Raw genomic sequence first — 22,572 nt, 5'->3', positions numbered from 1 at the left:
CATTCGTACTAGAAAATAAACCCCAATGAATTCACTAAATGTATCTACTTTGATGCTCCTTAAATACCTTGTCATTGTGTTTTCTTTTTAAAGCAATTGTGAGAAAGAATGTTTAGGGAATGTTTTTTTTTTTTTTTAAATGTCAGGACATTGCTAAGCACCAGCTTCAACTCTCCTAAAGCATGTCACTTTGAATTTTCACTTCTAATGTTACATTACACTTTCTCCTCCTAAGTTGCCAGCACGTTACTCCTTGAAGCTATTAGAATTTTCTTTGAACATGGTAAATGATTTCATACATGACAAAATGAAACCAATGACTTAGTTCTTGGCATTCACCTGGTTCAGACTGATTATAGTTTAGAATTCCATACACAAACCTGCTTCCTCCTCCCCTCCCCTCCCCTCCTCAATTGAACATGAAGCTGTAAGCAGGAAATTGGAAGTATCCACTTTCATTTTAAACCAACTGTGTTTCATCCAAAGCAGGGACTGCTGTTTTAACTATGGTTTGTTCCAACAAGTCAGGATCAGAAACCACAACTTGATCTTGACTTGTTTTGACAAGCTGAAATTCAAACCAGGGGGGCTAACTTTTGTAACTCCAGATGTTAGACTCCCACTCCCATCAACCCCAGCCATGACCAATAGTCAGAGCTGATTTGAGTTCAACAAAATCTGGAGTGATGGTTTAAACTAACCACAGTTTGGACAAAATTACAAATTGCAATTAGTTTAAAATAGAAACACTGCTTCCCAACTTTTCATGGTTGCATTGGAGGAGAAGAGTAAAAATGGTAGATACATGAACCTGAGACTGAGCAATTCTAGTAAGTTTGAGCAAACCAAACTATGATCTCCCACTTTAGACATAATACTAAGCCATAGATTGTGTTTTGTTGCTCCCACACTTACAGAGGGAGGAAACAAAGCAGGAGAAATCTCCCAAGTTCATGGTAAATCATGAGCTATGTAAAATCAGCCTACTTAAAGAGTCTACTCTTGGATTCAGGCTTGGTCCTATCTGTAAACTACAACTTTTCATTATCATGAGCCTCATCTGGGAGTCCAGGTTGCTCCAATTCTGCTAGTTTATAATGTTTTGGAAATCAGCTTTCTTTGAAAGGTAACTTTTATACCAGCTTTGAAGATAACGTTTGCCTTTTTCGGACAAATAATGGTAGTCAGAAATTTTCTTTCACTGTCCAGTTTTGACTTGGAACATCCCAGAAGGATACAATGCATGAGGGAACAGTAGTTACAAAACAGGAAATAAGCCGTGCAGATAGATCACATAGCAAGTAATGTTTCTTAATCTTGACTTCATACACTGCAGCCCACACACTGCAGCACTAAAGCTTCAAAAACTTTATAAAGTTGTGCTAAACTAGACACATTTCCTTACTTGCTGTACCTTCTTGACTGCAGAACTTTGGTTTCTTTGTAACCTCTGGATTTTTTTATTTATTTTAGATGCTAGAATAGGGGAAGGGGGGGAGAGTGGTGTAGAGCTAATTTAATTAGGGCTGGGAAGTGGTTAATTCACTATGTATTTCATTTGTATAGCACTCAAATCCATCCCAAACTGGGTCTGTAACACAGCTACGTGTTTGTTGTTGTTTGATTGCCATCAAATGGAGCCAATAATGGAGAGAGAGAGAGAGAGAGAGATGTATTTTGCTGTCTTGATGATAGGCAGGAATGAGGGCTCCTTGCTGTTCAGTCCCATAGGAGTATCACACTCTTAATTTAGGAGCAGGTACGTGGTGTCACGTTCTGCATTTATAATCACAGATACATTTTAAAACTAACTGCACTGGGGTGGGAAACGTTTTCAGCCTGAGGGCCACATTCCCTTCCGGGGCCCCAGACTAATGATGAGTGGGGCCAGAGGGGAAAGTGGGCAGAGCAATAAATGTGGATGTTACATTTGTACAGTAGGCTAGTTTGTTCGCATGCACACACCCTCTGTCCTCCACCCAGGTAAGCAAGAAGCATTATCAGAGTTCATGGACACATTCATCCAGGAAAAGACACTTCAGAAGGGTGCTAATCAGGGCTGGTGAGGGGTATGGCTCAGGAGGGTGTGTTGCCTGGCCAGATAGGGAGGCTTCGACAGTCATACCGTATTGGCCTGAATATAAGCCTCCCTTTTCCCCCAAATTCCGACTGTGAAAAGTTAAAGTGCATCTTAAGTTTGCGACCTTACAAAAATGGGCTTTTACGATATCACTGTTGAAACAGACATACGGTAAAACGGAATGGGTGTGAGTGCCTGCGGAATTTTAAGGGAGCGGCTTATATTCGGGTATTGTCTCCCGCCCCCCCCTTGAATTTTAAAGGTGCGGCTTATATTCGGGAGTGGCTTATATGCTGGCCAATACGGTATTTAAGTCAGGTTTCCCATACCTGAACCAAATGTGTGCCATTGTGGATATGCACATATCCTTTGTTACTTAAACAAGAAATTTGTTTTTAGACAATACATTACAATGCTTCCAAAGTTTCTCCAGGTATGGTGGGATAGGGAAAGGGGATATTTTTCATGGGCATCTACTGTCACACTAAAAAATGCAGATATCTGTTGCAGTTGTGGTAGCTACACTGCGGAGGGCTAGTTACAGCTTTTGCCATGTTTCTCCTTGAAATGTTACAGAAAGCAGTAAAATCATGACGGGTGATAGAGAGGGGCAGAGTGTGGCAATGATAGCTCTACATACCATATCCAGCTCTTTAAAAAGCCATTGGTTGTGCACAGCCCACATGCTTTGCATTTGTAAGCTTCTTATTTGCAATGAGAAGGACTATGCATTTACTACTTTAAAAGAATGGACTATGAGAATTTGGGTGTGGAGCTAGGTACACCCTGCTCAGGTGTTATTAAAACCTAGATCTATAACGCATAAGCAGGGATTTTAGGGATGTGTTGCTAGTTCGACCCACTGCCACCCACGTGCTTTTTCCTCTCATAGGCTCCCCACATTTCCCAAGGTTCTACATTGCATGTGATCATCAGTGAGCACAGAACACAAGAAAATCCTTGCATCATCAGGCCAAAGACTCATCTAGCCCAGTATCCTGTTCTTTCAGTGGTCAGCCAGGTGTCTGTGGCAAGCCTGCAAACAGGACATGGGTGCATCAGCACTCTTTCTGCTTGTGTTTCCCTGCAGCTGGGGTTTAGAAGCATATAGGAGTTTCCCCGCTTCAGATAAGGATGAAGCTAATATGCTTGTCTCCCCACTAATGTGTTCTGTTTCCAGACATGCATGATACTTGAATAGGGCTGCTTTAATGGTAATTTCCATTATTTTTTAAAAAATAATCTAAATCGTCTTATTTGGACTTACTTGATCATATGTTGAAAACTAGCTGTACTGACCTTGACAAAGAGATCTTTCAACTGCAAAGGTTCTTAAGGAAATGATGTAGCTTGTGTCTGAAAAGCAAAGCGTAACACATTAACATGCTACCTCTTAATATGCTCATCCAGTCCTTTTTCGAGAAATGTAACACACATACTGAAGGCACCAGGCACCAGAAGCTTTGCTCAGAGACCTATAGTTCAGCTGTAGGGCATATGCTAGGGATGGAGGAACTGTTTTCAACCTGAAGGTTGGTGGTGCACAGGGCCAGAAGCAAAACGTGGTGGAGCAATGGTTGTAAATCTTACCTTTGTACAGTAGGTTGCATTCCAATCATGCAAAAATCAGAACTTTTTGCATACCTACAGCCACACAGCTCTGCATGCATTACAAGCAGGAGACATTGTCAGGGTTAAAGGGCACATTATAGAGAGACAAGTGCGCTTAAGGCAGGTGTGGAGCATGGCCCTATGGGGACATGAGCCACAGGGAGTGTGTCAAGGCTGGACAAAGAGGCATGGAGGGCTACCTGAGGCTTCCCCACCCTTATACTATGCTTTCCACATGGAGGATCCCAGGTTCAATTTATGGGATATTTGGATAGGTAAGGGAAATGCCTTGAATACCAACTGCCATTTCAGTGCAAGGCATGGATAGGGAATATGTTGCACTCCAGTTCTTGTTGGAATCCATTCCCATTGGCCGCAGCCAGCATGTTTGGGAATCAAGGATGATGCAGGTATTCATGCACTCGAGGGCTGTATTATACTTAAAAAATGGATCAAATTAAAAAGTAACAGGCAAAGATAGATCTCTCAAATCTGGATGTCTTTTTCTTTTCAGATTTGGCTAGACTGAAATGCTTGCTACTGAAAGGTGCAAGCGAACCTTATAGGTATGAGATAAGCCATAATTGCTGTCTGTGCTTCTATGACATATCCATTGTAGAGCCCTTAAGGAATCACATCTACATTGGATTTGTATGTGATATGATGTGCTGTTTGGCAGCGTTGCAAACAAGTTTACAAAAGTTACTGGCTTGCATGCCCATGCCTGTCTGTCTTAGTTTAAACACATTGACAGCCAGAAATAAAAGGATAGAGACTTTTCTAATGTACTAAAGCTTCTGCAGGCGTGGGAGCACATGAGGAGAAAACAAAATGATAATCTGTTTTTTATTTCTTCCCCATTTTCTTTTGAAATGATAAACAAAGCTCACTTAACCCCACTGTACATAGTTACAACAAATACACATATGTGTACCATTCCCCCAATATGCTGCAGAGATATGAAAAAGAATCTCATAGGTTATATAGAAAGTTTCTAGGTTTACATTACAGTGGCCATTTTTAATCCCTCTAGGATGGAAGTGAGAAGAGCTCATAAAAATTAATGGAGAGATTCAGGATTTTAGTGTAGGTATGATTTGGCAACTGGATGCCCACCCCCTGCTACCCCCCCCCCCCAAAAAAGCTGAAAACTAATAGTAAAGAGAGGCATTATTTCCCACACAAGTCTTACTTCTGCCCTGGGAGACAATGAAAAAAAAGGCAATTGAAAATGGAAAGTGGTCTTGCTTTAGTCTAGCCATTAGAGCTATGTAATCTACATGCCATTTAACAGCTTCCCCCTTATTCTGGTGGCAGCCATCTTTGCTTAGGGAAAAGGCTCCACCCTAAAGACTCGAATCAGGGACTTACTGTGTCTTTCAAGATGATTGACCCTTAACTGATGGATTTAAAGTAGTAATTTAAAAAGTAATATACTCATAAAGGCACGATGCATTTTGACAAAAGAAGGAAGGACCCCTGCAATTTTCTTAAATTTAGAATTCCTTTGAAGAGACAAGGGAAAAACAGATATTATGAGGGAGCACAACAATTATTAAGAAGGGAAACTTGTATATTTCAACCATCTTTGTAATGGATCCGTCTGAAATCTGGTCATATGGTACTCAGTGTATAGATAGATACTCCATGCCAAATTTCAGGCAACTTGGACAAATATTCTGGAATTTATTAATGTTTAGAACATTCCAGTTTTCTCATGATAGATTGCAGATTAGACAGGTTGGTCTAAATTAACTGTGCATGCAGTCTTCTTGTGCCTTTTGTATTTTTAGGCAGGTTCAGATTATTTATTAGTTTAGATTGGAGAAAATAGCCCTCTAAGTAGAATAATAGAATCATAGAATTTTTGAATTGGAAGGGATCACAAGAGTCATCTAGTCCAACCCCCTGCAGCCTTTTGCCCAGCATGGGGCTCAAATCAATGACCTAAGATTAAGTGTCTCATGCTGTACCGACTGAGCTATCCCAGGGATAATGCACTACAGTTCTGTTTGTCTATGAGGAATGGGAAAGGGACAGATGACAGGACATGTGTAAGATTGCTGGCTGCTTTTTAAATTATCAATATGACTCCCAGATTAAAGAAAAGACTCTTCATTCCTGATGCTGAGTCTTAACAGTGTTGTTATAACAGTGTTGTTATATAGCCACAAATGCTATAATACTCTCTCTGTTCTGACATTTCATCACATACCAGGTTAGATTATCTTCCCTAAGCCTGTACTTCACAGGTTATGTGGGTGTGAAAGCTAGATGCTGTACACACCAACTTAAGCCATTTCAAACTCTTGATTAAAAAATCCCTAAATTGTAGGCATCTTCTTTGGCAAGTAAAATGGGAGTGCCAGGAGATTGCACAAAGAAATAGTTAAGTTCTAAACATTCAGTACAGTATGTACCAAATATCAAAGGATGTCATCTTTAACTTGACCAGGCGAATACTGTGTGCATGTAACATGATTTTCAACTTTTGTTTCATTTTGAACTTGGGACTAATTTGCCATCCTGTGGCATCATCTTAGATCTGCGGTGTGATTCCATAGTGCCACTATTTTTGGACAGTACTTTTCATCAGAATCCCCTTTCTACAGAACACTCAGAAACTTCAATGAGCTAAATGAAGTTAGAAGCACATAGGCATGGGTAGTTTTAAAATGTTTGGAAATTCTAGGCACCAACATAACTACATAGCATAACATTTGTCTGTTGGGGCAGTAAAAAGAGAAAGGCAATGTTAAGGTCGTTAAGAGTCCTGCTGGGTCACACGGCTAGGCCAGTCAGAAGCTTCTAGGAGTGCTGCAAGTAGGACATGAAGGCAATACCTGTTCCCCACTCCTGTTGTATCTATGCCCTCTTGCAACTTGGTATATTGTTTCTAAACCTGGAAGTTCAGTTGCGCTACAGACAGTAGCTTGGTAATGGGCTGGTCCTGCATGAATCCGTCTAAGCCAGAGGCCGTGACCACATCTTGAGAGCGAATTCCAAAGGTTTATACTGTAAATGTTACATGAATAAGTACTTGTTTCTCTCTGTCTGGAACCTACTGCCCATCAATCTCATTGACTTCCCATGTGTTCCAGTATTATGAAAGATGGAGAAATATTTATCTCTCCCCATTTTCTCTATATCACTAATTATTTGATACATTTCTTGAGTGTTCCTCCTTGCCCTTGCTTGTCTTTCTTCCCTAAACTGAAAAGCCCCCAATGCTTTAGTGTTTCTTCTTAGCAAAGCCATTTTTCAGCTCTACACTGTCCATTTTGGGAAATGGGGTGACTACAGCGGTACATGGTTTTCCCAATCTGACTGCACCATAGATTTATATTGGGGCATTATGATACTAAGTGTTGTATTTTCAGACTTTTTCCTAGTGATGCCTAGATACTTTGCCTCTTTTACTGCCCCACAGCTGGTGCTATCATTGCACTATCCATCTGAACCCAAATATCTCTTTCCCAGTTCAGATCCCATCAGTTAGTGTAAATTTAAAAATGCGATTGTTTGCCCCACTGTGTATCAACTTGCAGTTTAAGTTGATACAGTTGGATTCTTGCAAACCTGACTCAAAAGTAAAATAGGGAAAGGCAGACTGGGTACATTAGCTCACTTTAGAGTGATTGGGCTACTGGAAATGACTATGGGACCAAAGAGTGTATTTGTATAATACTTACAATGTTCTCTGGGCAAAATCACATGTGTGGTTTAGCCCTTCATAAGCGGGTGGCACTGTGTCTTTTTTAAGCTTGCAAGTCATGAAAATGAAAATCGGGATATTGGTTTCCTTAACACAGTTGTTGAATCTTTCCCAGTTTTTAACCCCACGTTTTTTCATATTAGGGTATTGGACGGTGCATTAGAATTCTATAGGTAGTAATAATTGACCTAATGGAGATTAGACTGTTGGTACTTTGCCAGAGCTTCCATTAAATTGAAAGTGTCTGCTGTTCTGATGAGTAAGGTGGTTTGTTTGCATAATTTGTTGATGGCTAGTTTTCTCTGATGCTTTCAAAAATCCCAGCCTTTCCTTTCCTCCTTTCCTATTTTATTTTGTATCTCTTCCCTCACGTACAATGTTCTGTTCTGATTTTTATTTTGACAAACTCCTCTTGGCTTCCACTTGCGAAAGACATTTGATTCTGACTGGTTCCCCAAGTTCAGTTTGTAGGCACCTCATGTTCCAGTTAATAAAGAATTTTTAGTTGTTTGAGCTGCTGAGACTGATCTTGTTAGGGTACAGAGCCTGTAGCATATTAGTTTATCTGATGTAGATAGTATCCTACCCAGTGTACTTTAACCTTTGCACCAGTTTCTCATTCTCAGCTGGGAGCTTCAAAATGAGCTTGAACCTATTACCATGACCTGTTTATTTTTTCCATGGTGTTTCTTAAGATGATTGCTTTAACAATCTGACCAAGTGGGCTCTGGCAAACGAAAGCTTATGCCACAATCTGTGTAAGTCTTTAAGGTTTCTTATTCCTTGTTCTTTCTGCTTTAAGACCCTTACCTGGTGATTCTGTGCTGAGCCAGGCATGTTTGCTTTTCCTCTGCTGCCTTTCTTCTGGCCAGCTCTTCAGCTTATTTATTCATTTTGTCCTATATCTCTGAAAACAGCTCATAATTGGGTAGTGGGGTGGATTGTGACATCAGTAAGTGAGCTGCTAATCACTGGGATACCCCCACCCACCTTTTTCTTATGTTTCCATCTTGTGGATTTTTTGGTTGCAGTGCTTCTGTAATGATTTATGGGTGCCCTACTTAAGATCGTACTTCCTGAAAATCAAGTTTCCGTTTAGTTGCTTTAAAGTGACACAGCTAGAACCAATATTGGTATTTTAAAATTAGAGGCTAACTTTTCTCAAATAACATTGATCTGAATCTTAGCTTCATAAGAAGAAGACAGCTGTCATTTCAGGGAGGCTTCCTCCAGTGCTTTAATGTATGGAGTCCAAGTTGTTCATATGAGCTTTTCCAACCCCTTCCCATGCTACCGTGTGTGCTTTTACATTACCTAACATTCCTTTTGTCTCTCTCTCTCTCTCTCTCTCTCTCTCCATTTAACTCCCCTGTTCTATTTTTATGTCTGTGTTCCTTCAGACTTGCCCTTCCAAAGCAGTGACCTCTCCTCCTTTCATGTCTCTGAGTATTTACATCTTTCTACCATTCCAAGCCTCCACAGAAACACTATTTCTTACTGCATTGTACTAAATTCATGAGAACCTTTTTGGGTTAGTGGGGTATAAACTTTAATAAATTGACTTGTGTGTTCAACGATGTAAATATATATATTTTTCTGACAAGGCTGCAGCCTGCTTTTAAGTAGCAAAACAAGGGGAACTGTCTGTGAAGCATGATGTGAATGTACACTGCCATATAAATAATGAGTAATGCACACCTGCAAATGAGGACCCCCTGAGATTTGTAATGTTCTGACTGACAGTTGCTGAGATGACCTTCGGGGCTTGAAAATCTGAAATGATAGATAAGATATGTCACATTGGCATCTGATCAGACAGCCATGAGTTAGCCGAAAAGATTGCGCAGTGTTGTTTGTTTGTCTTTTGGACTTGCCTGCACTAGGGAAACAGCATTGTTGCTGATCTGCTTACTTGGTGGCTTCAGACACCTGTTCTAGAGATGAGAAATCCTTGGTGCTGTCTCCTCCAGTATGGACTCAGCAACAAGTACTGTACATGGATGACCCACTTCCCAAAGGCAAGAGACTGAGGCTGAATAGTGAACATCAGTTGCACTTAGAGCCAGATCCTATGCATTTTTACTTTAAAAGTAAATGTCTTTCAGACTGCAGCCTTGGACTAAGTAGTGATTAGTGAGGCACTCTCAGCCACTCAGTGCTGCGGAAATTGGCTGTTGCTCCTGGAGGAAATTTGTAGCTGCCTTGGGTTCTTCTTGGGAAGAAAGGCAGGATATAAATATAAGAAATAAATAGAAGATCCAAACTACTAGCGAGCAAGTAAGTAAGTAAGTGGGTGATCTGGCTTCATGATTTTGGAAGCTCATAGGCTTTTGGAATTATGGTTGAAGCCAACCTTTAAGTTACTGTGGTGCTGAACTACAATTCTCTTAGAAATTATACTCAGTAATGGTAACTATAAATGCTGCACATTGTCTTCATGGGTTACCCTGAGCATTGTCCAATTTGTTCTCATTACTCTGAAAAAACCGAGTCTTACCAGCTTGTGGTCTCATACAGTACACCTTCTTTATTTCTTTTTCAACTTTCAACCAAATAAAAATAACAAAAATGTGCATATTTATTTGAGCAAGTGGCTTAGGACCCTGCAGAAAGCCCCAGCACACTTGAAGGGTGCCCTAAACAACCCAACTCTCCAGGTAATGAGGACACCTTATTAATTAATTAATTAATTAATTAGTTAGTTAAATGTATGTACCACCTTTATCTTCCAAGAAGCTCAAGATGGTGTACATAGTTCTCCTCCTCCACATTTCAGCCTCACAACAACCTTGTGACGTGTTATGGTAAGTTATGGTAAGTGATGGAGACTCGCCTAAGGTCACACAGCGAGCTTCAGGGCTGAGTGGGGATTTAAACCCTGGTGTCCCAAGTCATAGTCCAATACTCTTATACAACACTGACTCTCTTGGAGCCCCTGATGAGCTGCTGCACCACATGTAAAATGGACCCAGGCTCTTTCCCCTTCATGCCGAACTCCCATGAACTAAGATGAAGGCAAGCCCGGTGGTAGGTAATGAATTGACAAAGGAGTGATTGCAAGGTAGCTTCAGAAGGACAAGCCTACTCAAGAGGAGGAGGCATCAGGTATATCATGCAGTCAGCTGCTGATCAGGAAGGAGTTTATCTATCTGTACTAGCATCTCAATCTCTGACTGACCTTTGCTGGTACAACAGCTCCCAAAGATCTCTCTTCCTCTATGTACTTTGCCTTGGCTCCTGTTGGTCAACAACTCCAGCTCATGTGCCTGACCTTGACTAGACTCACCTCTGTTCTGGGAGTTGCCTTTGTGCTGGTTCCCTGTGCCATAGTTCCAACTGTGGGATGCAAACAAATTGGTTGGGCCCATTTATAAGATGTGGAAAATTCCATTCCTTCTCTTCCATGTCTTAAGTGCTTAGGATTTCAACAGAATAGTTTCGTGGGGGATGGGTGTGTTTCTCTTTAACCATTCCATATGCCTGGAGAACATTGTTTAACAACACGCAAAGTCCTAGTCTCCAAGAGAAGGTGACAGCATCCTGTTTCTTGAAGAAGAACTTTTAGGAACTGAGGGGCTAAGAGCTGATCTGGAGTATCATCCTTAGAATTCATTCTTGTTATTGAACGTCAGTTTAGCTTTATCACTAGCTGGCATTCTTTTCAGTCTCTCTGCAGGAACTACATTTGAATAATCTCTTCTGAATGTGAAATGTGTTTCCTTAGTACAACTTCAGATTTTCAGCTTTTGAAAAATATGGCCACACGGTACAATTGAAAGTAGAAAAAAGGGCTGCTTCACACATTAGTAGTGAAATCCTGTCTATACTTACTTAGAACTAAGTTTCACTGAGTTGCTCCCAAGTAAACATGCATAAGACAGCAGCCTAAATGTTCTGCGTACACACACAAAAATGTGGTGTGTGCACTAGAAAGGTGAAACTGTCTGTTCTTTTCCACTGCCTGTACACAGGGTAATAAATGTTCATCTGCCACACATAATATGTGCTGCAGCCTTTGGAGTTGCCAGGTCTGAGAGGTTTCATTCCCTGAGCTGCAGGCATGTACTGATATTGTGTGTGATATGTTTCAGGAGTGAATGCTGTAACTGAGTTCTAGTTCAGATCAAGTCCTGAAACTGCTGCTTCATTGAGCCATTTTGAAGTGGCCTTTGGTTATCTCAACACTTCACGCTGCTCAGTTCAGAATTTAAAACATGCCTTAGATAGCAAGTCAATGAGGGTTGTTGACTGTTGTGCCAAAGTAAGTGGAAGCTTACAAGACTCTTAACTTGGTCATGAGGATGTAGACACATGCTTCTCATCTACAGACACTAACTAACCCATTCTGGGCAGGGCAGGAGGAGTTGGATACATAAAAGGGGCTAGAAACAGACCTTGAGCACTAAGGCTTACTGCTTAAAAACATGTTTCTGCTTAAAAACATGTTTCACTTTCTAGCTGAGAGGAAATGAGCCTTTGTTTATGGGCTTGTTCTGCTTTTCTATGCTTTTTCTTCAAAGACCCTTCAAAGGTAGGTTTCAGAGACTGATAGGAGAGCTACTTTCTAAGTGGTGCACGTTGACCAGACATGTGAGCAATTTGTTTCAGAACTGCAAATTGATTGTGAACTGTTTGCTTGTTCTAGGCTTCTCAGCAGTGAGTAGGGAGTGTAGCTCCCCATTTTAAGCACTTTAATTTCAGAGAGAAAGCTAGTTCACGTGATTTGATTTTGATGCAGGCTAGGCAGCAGGGTTTAGCAACTGGAACTGCCACAAATAAGTTGTTTTGTGTTGCAAAATCATGGTGTTGTGGGCTCTGTTCCCTATCCTCACAGTGCTCTGCAGAGGATCTAATACTGCATTTTCTGCCTGTGATATAAATAAGTTGTACTGTTTTAGAACAGAGCTGTTTTGTAAGGTTCATTGCATTAGATCAATGGGTTTTAAAATGTGAGATATGGACAGTTGCCAAGGGAAGCACAAAAGTTTCCCTGATCTCTTCTTCTCGCACCCCTGACTGTTCCTCTCTCAGGACCAGTGACAGAGTTATCTTACTCCCTCATCTCTCCCAGTTAGGTGCAAGTCCTCTCCACTCTTCACACTAAGCTTGGGGCATCAGCACAGCAAAGCAACTTTTTTTTTTCCATTATAAGTTTGGTTTTCTACAGATAGATAAGCATCACCCTGGCCAGTGGGCTGTGCTCCTTTCCTTTTCTGGAGCTTCAGTCCACTTTTCTTGGACCTGAAGTAAACAACCTATCTTGTTTTTGCCTGTTACAGTTGGGGATGCTTAAAGGACAGCTTGCCAGTCTTGAGATTTTTCTTACGGCAGTTTTTGAAAATCTGTTTTAGACTGGCCAAGTCTTATTTGCTTGTGGTTACTGCCTGTTTTGTACTCCGCTCCCCTCCTGCAGGGGCAAGTTAACAGGAAAAGGAGTGGGGCTGAGTGTTTTGGTGAGTGCAGGAAGTACCCTCTTGTCCCTACGTGACCTCATGAAAAAAACAATAGGTGGTGTGGGGGGCATTACACATTTGCTGAGATTTTGTGGTGTTGTGTTTACAGGGTAAACAGAAGCAGAAACTAAGCGGAGACTCTTGTGTTTCCCAACATTTCAGGGAGACAGCAGTGCATTAACTCTTTTAAGTGGTTCTTAAGCTAAATGTTTCTCCTGTAGATGCTGGATAAAAATGACTTTCTTTTCTTCAGATAGTGGGTATTTAACTAAGAAGTGCTCTTGAACAGTAGCACAGAATGATTTGTATTGTGAATGTCAATCAGGATAGTGCTACTTCTTGCTTGCATTTAAAATCAAAGTTTGGGACACATTAACATTCCTGGAGGTGACTTTCATAGCCAGTGCGTTTTCTTCTGATACATACTGTTGTTTGCCTACCTTGCTGGTACATAATTACGGTAAATTAATATAATATTAGCAAAAGTAATGCTTTTGCTGAACTAGAGGAAGCTGGAACATAATGGGTAACGTTCAACTAACCTTTCCCGTCAAGGATTTCTTCTTGCACACTGGGACCTTCTCCCCTTTCCCCCTCCCATACTGTATGCCTTGTACCCTCCTTAAATTTTTCAGGAGTGTTCAGGGAACCCATGGAACAAATCTAGGGGGTGCATGGGAGAAGGTTCCATTGTGCAATTAGAAATCCTTGCACTGATGTAAGGATTAAATGTAGTGCCATGTTGGATAGAATCTCTTGTGTTCCATGTCATTTGGGTTGATTGCAGACAGACAGACAGACAGGCAGACAGACAGACAGACAGACAGAGATGCTGTTACAAGTTCAGCTCATTTACTGTGATCAGCAGCCAATCACTCAGCAAAGAATATATGTTTATTTATTTTTTTGGTTAGACCTTGATGGCTAGAGATATTTCCTCTAGTCTTTTGGAAAGAGACGTTCTTCAGCAAGTTGGAAGGGCAAAGAAAGAATCTGGTGAAAAACGCCAGAGACAACAATGGAATGAAGCTTTTTGTCATATACAAGGGCCTAATGGACAAGAGTAATTTGTATTTTTAACACACACATACACACACAACTCATTGCCAACTCATTGAAAACAATAGAGGTGTACAACAGAATCATGAAAACACTGTAAAATTATAAAGATAACAAAATATGGAAGAAATGACCAACACTTGGTCAAAATTATTCTCTAAAAGTTTTTGACAAAAGTGTTTTCAGTAGGCAACAAAACTGGTGGCTGTCTGATTTCAATAAAAGTATTGTTCCAAATTACTAGTCTCACTACTCCAGAAGGAAAAACCAGGCTGTAGAATTCTATATTAGCTGCAGTTTCCAAATCAGCCTCATGGGTAGCCCATGCATTTCAATAGTCCAATTCACCAGTTACCAAAGCTTGAATTGGGATACCAAGAGACTTTTTTTGTATTTTCCCTAATGCTTACACCACTATGGCTGATCTATGTCCATATATAAAATGGTCAATTTCATTGACTAAATCATCAAAACTAATATGATTAAATCTTAATCTCCTGTTCCAGAATTATTATGTAGTAAAAGAGAAAAGATGGTCAAAGGAATATCTATCTTTCTCCACGTTGCAACAAGCATTTTATAGGAGCCAGATTTTAATACCATAGCCACCTGATTTATGATATACATGCCTGATTTCTCTGCTGAGGCAGCCACTGATTCATGCACTCATTCATCTTTACTATATTTTCTGTCTGTAACTCGTCAATTTTTTCATCATGGATTTGGCTTAATTCTTTTGTTGCCATAGTTTCTGTTAAAAGAGTCAAGCCTCTGAACTACAACTTGCGGCAATTCACCTTTACAAATTGTGGCAAGGTAGTTCTATGTTGATGTAATTTGAGAAAAATACTAGACACCACGTTCTGTGCCATCCAACACTTTAAAAATATTGGCAGTTTGCGCCACTATAAGATGTGTTGCTCTTTCTCACCCTTGAATTGAGTAACATTTCTGATTCTTTTATGCTATTTCAATTATTCACACACCCTGTGTCTGTAGTTCTAAAGGAAGGCACTTTGATGTAGGATTCTAAATGAAAAATAGGTCATTATATTTAGTAAATGCTTCAGTTCAGCTTGCATCTAGGGCAGGTTCTGTGTTTTGCACATGAAATAGGCACCCAGCAGTGCTGACTTGCTTAGTAAGGCTGTGCCTAGTAGAATATCGCTGTGCCCTTAGCTGTATGGGATATGCTGATTTTGGATTTTTATAGGTCTTTTAGAGTTTCTATAGGTTTTAAAATATTTATTCCTGGTGTTTAGGCATGCAGGGCTGCTTTTCTCCCAAGTGACCACGGAGAAGCATTGCTTTACCTTGACAACTTCCCAGTACAGCATGAGATTCATTGAATGGTAGATTTTCCAGTTTGATTGTTTGATGTACTTTAACCAGGGCTGGAAATATCACTTCAGAGTTACATCAACCCAACGTGGTGGGCCACTTATAGGATCTGACTGGGGTTAGGAACCCAGAAGTGGAACTCTCCTTTTTGATTGGGCAAGTCTCATGGGTGGATCAGGGATTGTTCTTCCACTCTTCGGTAATTCTGTGCTGGCATGTCAGGGTTTCATTCTGTCCTCTTCTGTTGAGTGTCCATGTGGACCTGCTGGAAGAGATTGCCAAAAGGATTTCAGTAACATGTCCATATACTTGCATTACACAGCAGTATGTTTCCTTTACAGCGGATTCAGTTAGGAACAATGTCTTAGCAGTCCATTGGGCTGAAGAACAAACTATATATAGAATAGATGGTGGAGCTGATACTAACTGGGAATCCAGTGTCTAAAGGGAGGAGGGCGTCTGGTGTAGGTGCTGTGGCCCATTTATTAGTGGCCCAGGCACACTCTTTAAATTGGGGATAACCAATGCAGAAGGCCTTCCCTGGTTCTTCCAGGCACCATGGCACCCACGACTGCCAGCTTGGTAACCCTCAATATTTGGGGGCGGGGGCAGGGTTGAGCTGGGAGGGCCTGCCACCTTGGATTTGGTTGGTCTGCAAGGAATGTGGGGGGGGGGGAGAGAAATGGTAGGGATGACTTCCTTGCTTGCCTAGTGGCCCATCCTCTTTGCTTGTTTGTTGCCTACCTAGAACTGGCAGAATAAAAATAATAATTTCAATAATAATGATATTATTATTTACTGGTATACCCTGCCCATTGGGTGGGTTTTCCCAGCCACTCTGAGTGGCTTGCAGAAGGCACTTGCTTCACCCCATGAAAGGACTGTGTGTTTTAAGAATTATGCAGTTGGGCACAGAGATGGATATATATGTGTGTAGTGTCTGAGGGGGGAGGTATATTTGAATGTGTGGTTTGTGTGAGGGAGAAATGCACTTAGGCAGAGAGAGGGAGGGAGAGGTGTGTGTGTGAGAGAGAGAGGGAGGAAGACAGAGACAGAGAGAGGTAGCAGCTTTTGATTATTTGCACCTAGTAAATTTACTTTATTAAGCTAAGATATGAAGGGTGTTCAGATGTTACATTCAACAAGTGTATGATCTGTATACACAAAGAGTTGATATGTACACTTCTACAGACATTCACATATAACATTTAATGAGTGCACAGCCTATACAGATTAGTTGAGCCGTATAGGTGGCGCTGTGGGTTAAACCACAGAGCCTAGGACTTGCCGATCAGAAGCTTGGCGGTTCAAATCCCCGCAATGGGTGAGCTCCCGTTGCTCAGTCTCTGCTCCTGCCAACCTAGCAGTTCGAAAGCACCTCAAAGTGCAAGTAGATAAATAGGTATCGCTCCGGCGGGAAGGTAAACAGCGTTTCCATGCGCTGCTCTGGTTCTCCAGAAGCGGCTTAGTCATGCTAGCCACATGACCCAGAAGCTGTACACCAGCTCCCTTGGCCAATAAAGCGAGATGAGCGCCCCAACCCCAGAGTCAGTCACGACTGGACCTAATGGTCAGGGGTCCCTTTACCTTTACCTTTATCAATTAGGAAGTGCACATGCTTGCACAAACACTTGCACGTATGTAAAGATTGCTTGCATCTGTGTTCAGTGCAACATGTAAACAAGCCTATGATCTTCTGAACCATGGCAGGGTTTCAGAGCTTTCTTTTAGATTTTTGGAATTGCACCAAATATTCCATTTTCCAATGAGAGTTACAATTTATAATGTGCACTTAGAGGTTCCAAGAACAGTGTGTTTGGAAATGAAACAACTATTTCCTTAATTACTAGTGCCCAGTGATGGATTTGCTTAACTCCATTCTGTTAAGCCTGTTCTTTTTAGCCTTAGTTAAGAACAATTTTCATAGTGAAAAGTTGTCCAAGAGCCCAGACGTAATCTTGGGGGAAATTAGAAACCTTAAGTGTGTTGAGTAATTTAATCTTAATGTTGAAGCTTTATAAATGAGAGGTGCCGCGCAATTTTAATGCAGATTCAAAGTGGTTTCTGTGTCAGTAATGCTGGAATTGGCTCCCCTTAATCTGCGTAGTAGGTGTAAAGCATCTCCCGTTCTGAATCCACACTGCAAAGACAAGGAGAAGACCAAGCACTTGCAGCAGTCTCTGTTTCAGAGTCATTTGACATTAATGCTGACTTAGAGTCAGCTTCTAAAAATAAAGTTATTGGAAGAAGATTTAGGCTGCAAATATGAAATTGCAGAACTTCTACGTGAAATGTTTTCATTGTCATTATTACTCTTTTTCTGATGGACTTTGTTCTTATATTTGTCACAGTGACCACATGGAAAATATATCGGGCTATTTAATGAAATACACAAATCTTGTCACAGGCTGGCAGTACCGGTAAGTACGGTTTCTTAAAAATTCACTGTATTACCTAATGATGAAATGAAGTTGTCTTAATCAGTAGGCAGGGATTTGTTTTAAAATGCTGGAAATAGTCAAGGGCTGCTTTTGTTCTGTTTTAGAAAAGGATAAGCAAACTACAGATAAAGGCAGAAGTGTTGCATCAGTAATCTCTTATTTTTGTGCCAGGCATTGATTGCCTGAGCTGTAAATGCCCTCATTTGACTAGTAGGTTTTGTGTGTTTCTGAGGAAAAACTCTGCTATGAAACACATTTGAAAAACCCAGAGCACAGTTAATATTTGGGAGTAAAGTGCAAATAATGAGGCATGCTTTGCTTTCAAATGTTATATTGTACAGTACATTTGAAAAGCATAGTGTTTACAAGAGAAAATACTGCATCCCTGTTGAATATTACAGATGGTATTCTGAGATACTTCTTGGAGAATATTTAGTATACCTAGTATTTGGGGACATTTGAAAAAGGTTTGAAGTGCTTGTTTTTCACAAATCTAAAGAGGCTTTGAGGAATTCAAATTTTGCTGCTGCTCCCAACCCCTGCAGTCTCTCCTTCTACCCCAAAAGCTCAATGTTATTTAGATTTGACAGATTTGGGTATGCCCCTCCTTATTTTTTCTTCCCGGCTCTCTGAAGTATGCACTATGTTTTGGTTCAGGTTAATCACATCAGTATATTTTTAAAGCCTGTTAAATTCGCTTGGACTTTAGAGCTGGTTAAGGGGAAGAATTAAAAAGTGAACCAAGCACTTCACCTTCCTTTTCTATCCTAATGCCTTAGTTGTATTGCATTGTGTGTTTTGAGCTAAGGGAACAGCATTTCACGATTTCCTCTAAATATCTGCTGTATCAATTTGCGTCTCCCATCTTTATTGTCTGTGCAGTTTGAACTTGAACCCTCAATGTGTCAGCAACTAGTTTTTGTTGCACTGAGGTTTCCCAAATACATATTTTGTTATTGGTGCTATATAGTGATTAAACTAACCCCACAGGAAACCATTGCATTTTTATTGGCCTATAAACAGGCGGTGATGAATCGGCAGTAGCACAATTTCATCTTTTAATAATGGAAATAGTAGTATACAATTATCATTAGTGTTATTTGGTGTGTGTGAGCCAACAGAGTCCTTCACAAAAAATTATCCCACTTCCCCAGCCCTGATGTCTTGGACAACTTAGCAAGTTTTAAAAATGTTGTACACATAATTTACAAGTACAGCAACAGAAAGGACCAAGCCATGCATGATATGTGACTGGATCTACCAATCTTTTTTTAGAAACAGCAGCAACCCGTTTTTTTAAACACAGGCATAGAACTCTGAATTTGGTCAGAGCATCAGTGCTGGGGAGGAGTCCCTAAGCCCTGTTCCCTAATCTAGATGATTCCATCCTAAACTGCTGCTGTGTTTCCCTCCCCCTATAAAGTATTCAGCAAATATATTGGCTGCAATGCACAATAACCAGTGACTGAGCCATACATCAGAAAAGGCCTGTGCAAACAGAAGAGTCTTAAGCAGGAATCTGAAACAAAGCACCAATTGTTACTGCTTAATAGTAATAGGGAAGGAGTTCCACAACCTATGCGCAGACAGTCTAAAGGACTTCTATCTTTTGGAAGCAAGGCAAACATCATGTGGCATTCTTAAAAGTTCCTTTCTGGCTAAATAAAAATATTGGGCAGAGGGTCATAAACCTGCTCTCTGGACCCTGCAGATGAGTATTGGAGATAATGCAGTGCAGTCCCTCCTGTACTAATTTTGTAGAGTAATCCAAGAGGATGCCATTGTCAGTACTATCAAAAACCTTAGAAGAAGGGGAATGGTCATACTTTCTGTGTCCTGCTCTTAATAAAGGTAATCCTTTGAATGACCCAAGGGTGATTCATCCCATAACCAGGCCTGAACCTAGACGGGGAAGGGTCTAGAAAATCGGTATCCTCTAGGCATGCCTGCAGTTGCTCCACCATGATTCCACCATGACTTTCCTCCTCTAGAAAGGAAGTTGCCCTATATCAAAGGTCCAGGGCAGGCTGCTTGAGGAGTGGCTACACCTCTGCTGCCTTCCCTCCCCAATGCAGAAATGTCTTGGCTACATTCTGAACCCACCCAGTCACACCCTTTCTACTAGTTTTTATTAGCCAAGAAGAGCAGGGGTCAAGAGAGCATTGCTGCATGCACCCTGTCAGGCTGCAGCAGCTGGTTAAACATGGCAACGGACAACTCAACAGAGGTGTCCTTCGGGCATCAAGTGAGTTTGTCCTCAAAAGTAGAAAGCAAAATGGTCACAAAGGGCTTCCAAGGACACTACAGGTCCACCCACAACAGCAGTTGTGATCAAACTTCAGGCCACATTAGAAAACGCAGTTGGACATTTACTGGAAGGTGCAGTGCATCTGATAAAGTTTTGCCATCTGCACTACTGCATAGTCGGCATGGTTGTGCACTCTAACTAGTGTTTGAACAGCTTCAGGATGAGACATGTGCCATTTGCATTCTGGTCATTATCCAGCCTGCTTCATCTTCTATGCTCCCATGGGGCTGCCTGGAATCTGCAGCACCTGAGAGGACACTCAGGGTCAATTGTGTCACTTTTTCTCAATGTGATGAAATCTTCAACAGGTTCACCTGTGGGAAATCCTCCATATATCATTCAGGAATCCCTTGGATTCCATAAATCTCAGGGGTAGGCTATCCCTCTTGGTCCTCCATCCCTGTAGGGAGACACTGGCACCAGAAGTCCGCACTTTCCCAGTAAGTGGTCTGTCCGTGACACAGGGGTATTGTGGAATCCCCTCCTTTCAGACTGCTCCTCCCATTGTTCAGAGCAAAAACCACATTCAGGGTATGCTCTGTTCTGTGTGGTTTGCCAACAGTCTGTTGTGGCGTTCCCATCATAGCCATGGAGGCTAGGAAATGCCAAGCTGGACTGACAGTAGACCCCACATGAAAATTGAAATCGCCTAGAATAATTGTCCTTGTTCTTCCAAAATCTTACCAGAGACCACTTCAGCCAGTTCAGTCGCTGAGGTTACTGAGCAGCAAAGGGGGATGGCACAGCAGTGGTATTCCTAGTTTGTTTTTATGGCCCAGCACCAGATGCAGACCCTCTAAGCCAGGTCCAAGTTCAAGAGGTTTTCTGGTGATGAGAGTATTCTGATGAACTTTGGTGACCTAATCCCCCAACATTCAGGCCTAACCCTATGCTGCTCTGAAAAGCCTCACCACCCCCACATCAAAAACATTAGTCTCGGTAGCAGCACAGAGTTACATACCAAGGGGAGAAATAATATTTTTCTAAGGACAAAATGAACATGTACAATTCCTTTGTGGTAGAAGGACTTCCTTGCCAGTCTGGGGAACTGCAGGATCTGAGGTCCTGTCCCTCAGCCTGTACATTTAGCATGGCTGTGGACCCAGAGGCAGTTTATTCACTGAGTGGGGAGTCAATTTATTGAACTAACAGGAAGAAACTGGTTATAGCTGGCGGACTGGTCTTCAAGGCAGACAATGACTGCCCATGACTTCATGGAATATTTGATCAGTCAGTTGATGGGCATTCCAAAACTAATCATTTCTATTATTGACACAACCCAGTTTTCTGTAATCCCATAATGTCTAAATATGGCCATCTGTGTAAAGAATAATTTGTTTAACCTTTAGTCTTGCTTTACTCTTACATGGTTTATTTCCCTCAAAACTTACAGGTATTTTGTCTTGAACAATGAAGCTGGTCTCCTGGAGTATTTTGTGAATGAACAGCTGAGAAACCAGAAGCCCAGGGGTACATTACAGCTGGCTGGAGCTGTGATCTCTCCTAGTGATGAAGATTCTCATACATTCACAGTGAATGCAGCTAGTGGAGAACAATATAAGCTGCGAGGTAAGACTCCGTAGTTCTTGGACTTCCCCACTAGGAGGAAGCCTAGCCTCTTCTTTGCTTGTCTTTGGGTAGCTGTCTTCTTCAAGTCAGTGTCTGCTTGCTGTTTTGTGCATTCTGAAAAATTACTGTGTCTGAATTCGAACAATTTTTTTTTTACAAATTAAACTGCTAGAGGTATAAAGCACTTTCTTTTTACATAAAAAATGCATAGTAGACAAGAGAAATACTAAAGATAAGTGAAATCCTCTAATTTAGGAATAATGACTATAACACAAATATTACTGAATATAACGTCTCCATGTGGTAAAATATTTATATGCATATTATAGGTATATACAAAACTATTGTAATTACCGTGTGTTCTTGAGATTTATTCAAGTTTTTAAAATATATATATATATTTTAAACAATTGAAATCATGTTAACCATTCCACTTTGATAATTGGCATAAAAACAGTCACATTTTTTCTATATGCATCGTTTGGGGAGAGTGGTGTTTTTAGTCAAAACAAGAGATGTAACCAATCAATGTGCTGTAAATTTTTACTAAAATACATAGTTGCAAAATGTGACTGCTGAAGAATGAGGGTTGATAGGTCTTCACCCTTTTACACAGGCGTTCAGACAAATGCCACATTTCATTGAAGAGGAGTTTTCTGTTGTAGTTCAGACTGGAATGTTTCTTCTGACTCATAGTGAATACTTGCAACACTTAGTCTATCTTACAGTTGCACTTATCTGATTCCCATATTTGTCCCAGCCCAATCAGTGGATTGTGAAAAGGTGTGGGTGTGTTAGAACAGTGTTTCCCAACCGGGGGCCACCAGGATAGTCTAAGGGGGCCCCAGGTGAAAAATGCATAAATGAGGGCCACAACAAGAGGCCACGGGATCACTGAGGGAAGTGAGAAGTGAAGAAGAAAAATCCTGATTGGCTGACTGTCTGTCAGTCACAAGCGGGTAAGGGGGCGGCCCACCAGGGCTTAGCGCTCCTTT

The 22,572-nt window shown here is 41.1% G+C and overlaps 2 protein-coding genes across 6 annotated transcripts in view; one reads left to right on the top strand and one right to left on the bottom strand.

Moving 5' to 3' along the window:
- LOC307226051 (glycerol-3-phosphate dehydrogenase 1-like protein) overlaps positions 1-8,324 on the bottom strand; it is a 31,852-nt gene extending 23,528 nt beyond the window's left edge. For all 3 annotated transcript variants that reach the window (XM_079994473.1, XM_079994472.1, XM_079994474.1), the window contains exons 1-2: positions 8,217-8,324; positions 3,380-3,436 (exon numbers count right to left, since the gene is read on the bottom strand). The gene's annotated coding sequence lies outside the window, so the exon portion shown is untranslated. The remainder of the gene's footprint in view (positions 1-3,379; positions 3,437-8,216) is intronic.
- The window catches only part of OSBPL11 (oxysterol binding protein like 11), a 46,608-nt gene that overhangs the window by 2,121 nt on the left and 21,915 nt on the right, over positions 1-22,572 (top strand). The window contains exons 1-3 of one of the 3 annotated variants that reach the window (XM_079993495.1): positions 8,094-8,164; positions 17,611-17,679; positions 21,402-21,577. In XM_079993495.1, coding sequence (XP_079849621.1) covers positions 8,151-8,164; positions 17,611-17,679; positions 21,402-21,577 — 259 coding nt within the window. In that variant the 5' untranslated portion in view covers positions 8,094-8,150. Of the gene's footprint in view, positions 1-8,093; positions 8,165-11,772; positions 11,938-17,610; positions 17,680-21,401; positions 21,578-22,572 lie in introns of those variants that run through there. The other 2 variants (XM_079993496.1, XM_079993494.1) reach the window with 2 other exon arrangements.

Source organism: Podarcis cretensis, assembly GCF_951804945.1.
Source record: "Podarcis cretensis genome assembly, chromosome: 1".
Taxonomy (NCBI): domain Eukaryota; kingdom Metazoa; phylum Chordata; class Lepidosauria; order Squamata; family Lacertidae; genus Podarcis; species Podarcis cretensis.
The sequence above is the reverse complement of the archived record's forward strand: the minus strand, read 5'-3'. Positions and strand labels throughout refer to the sequence as shown.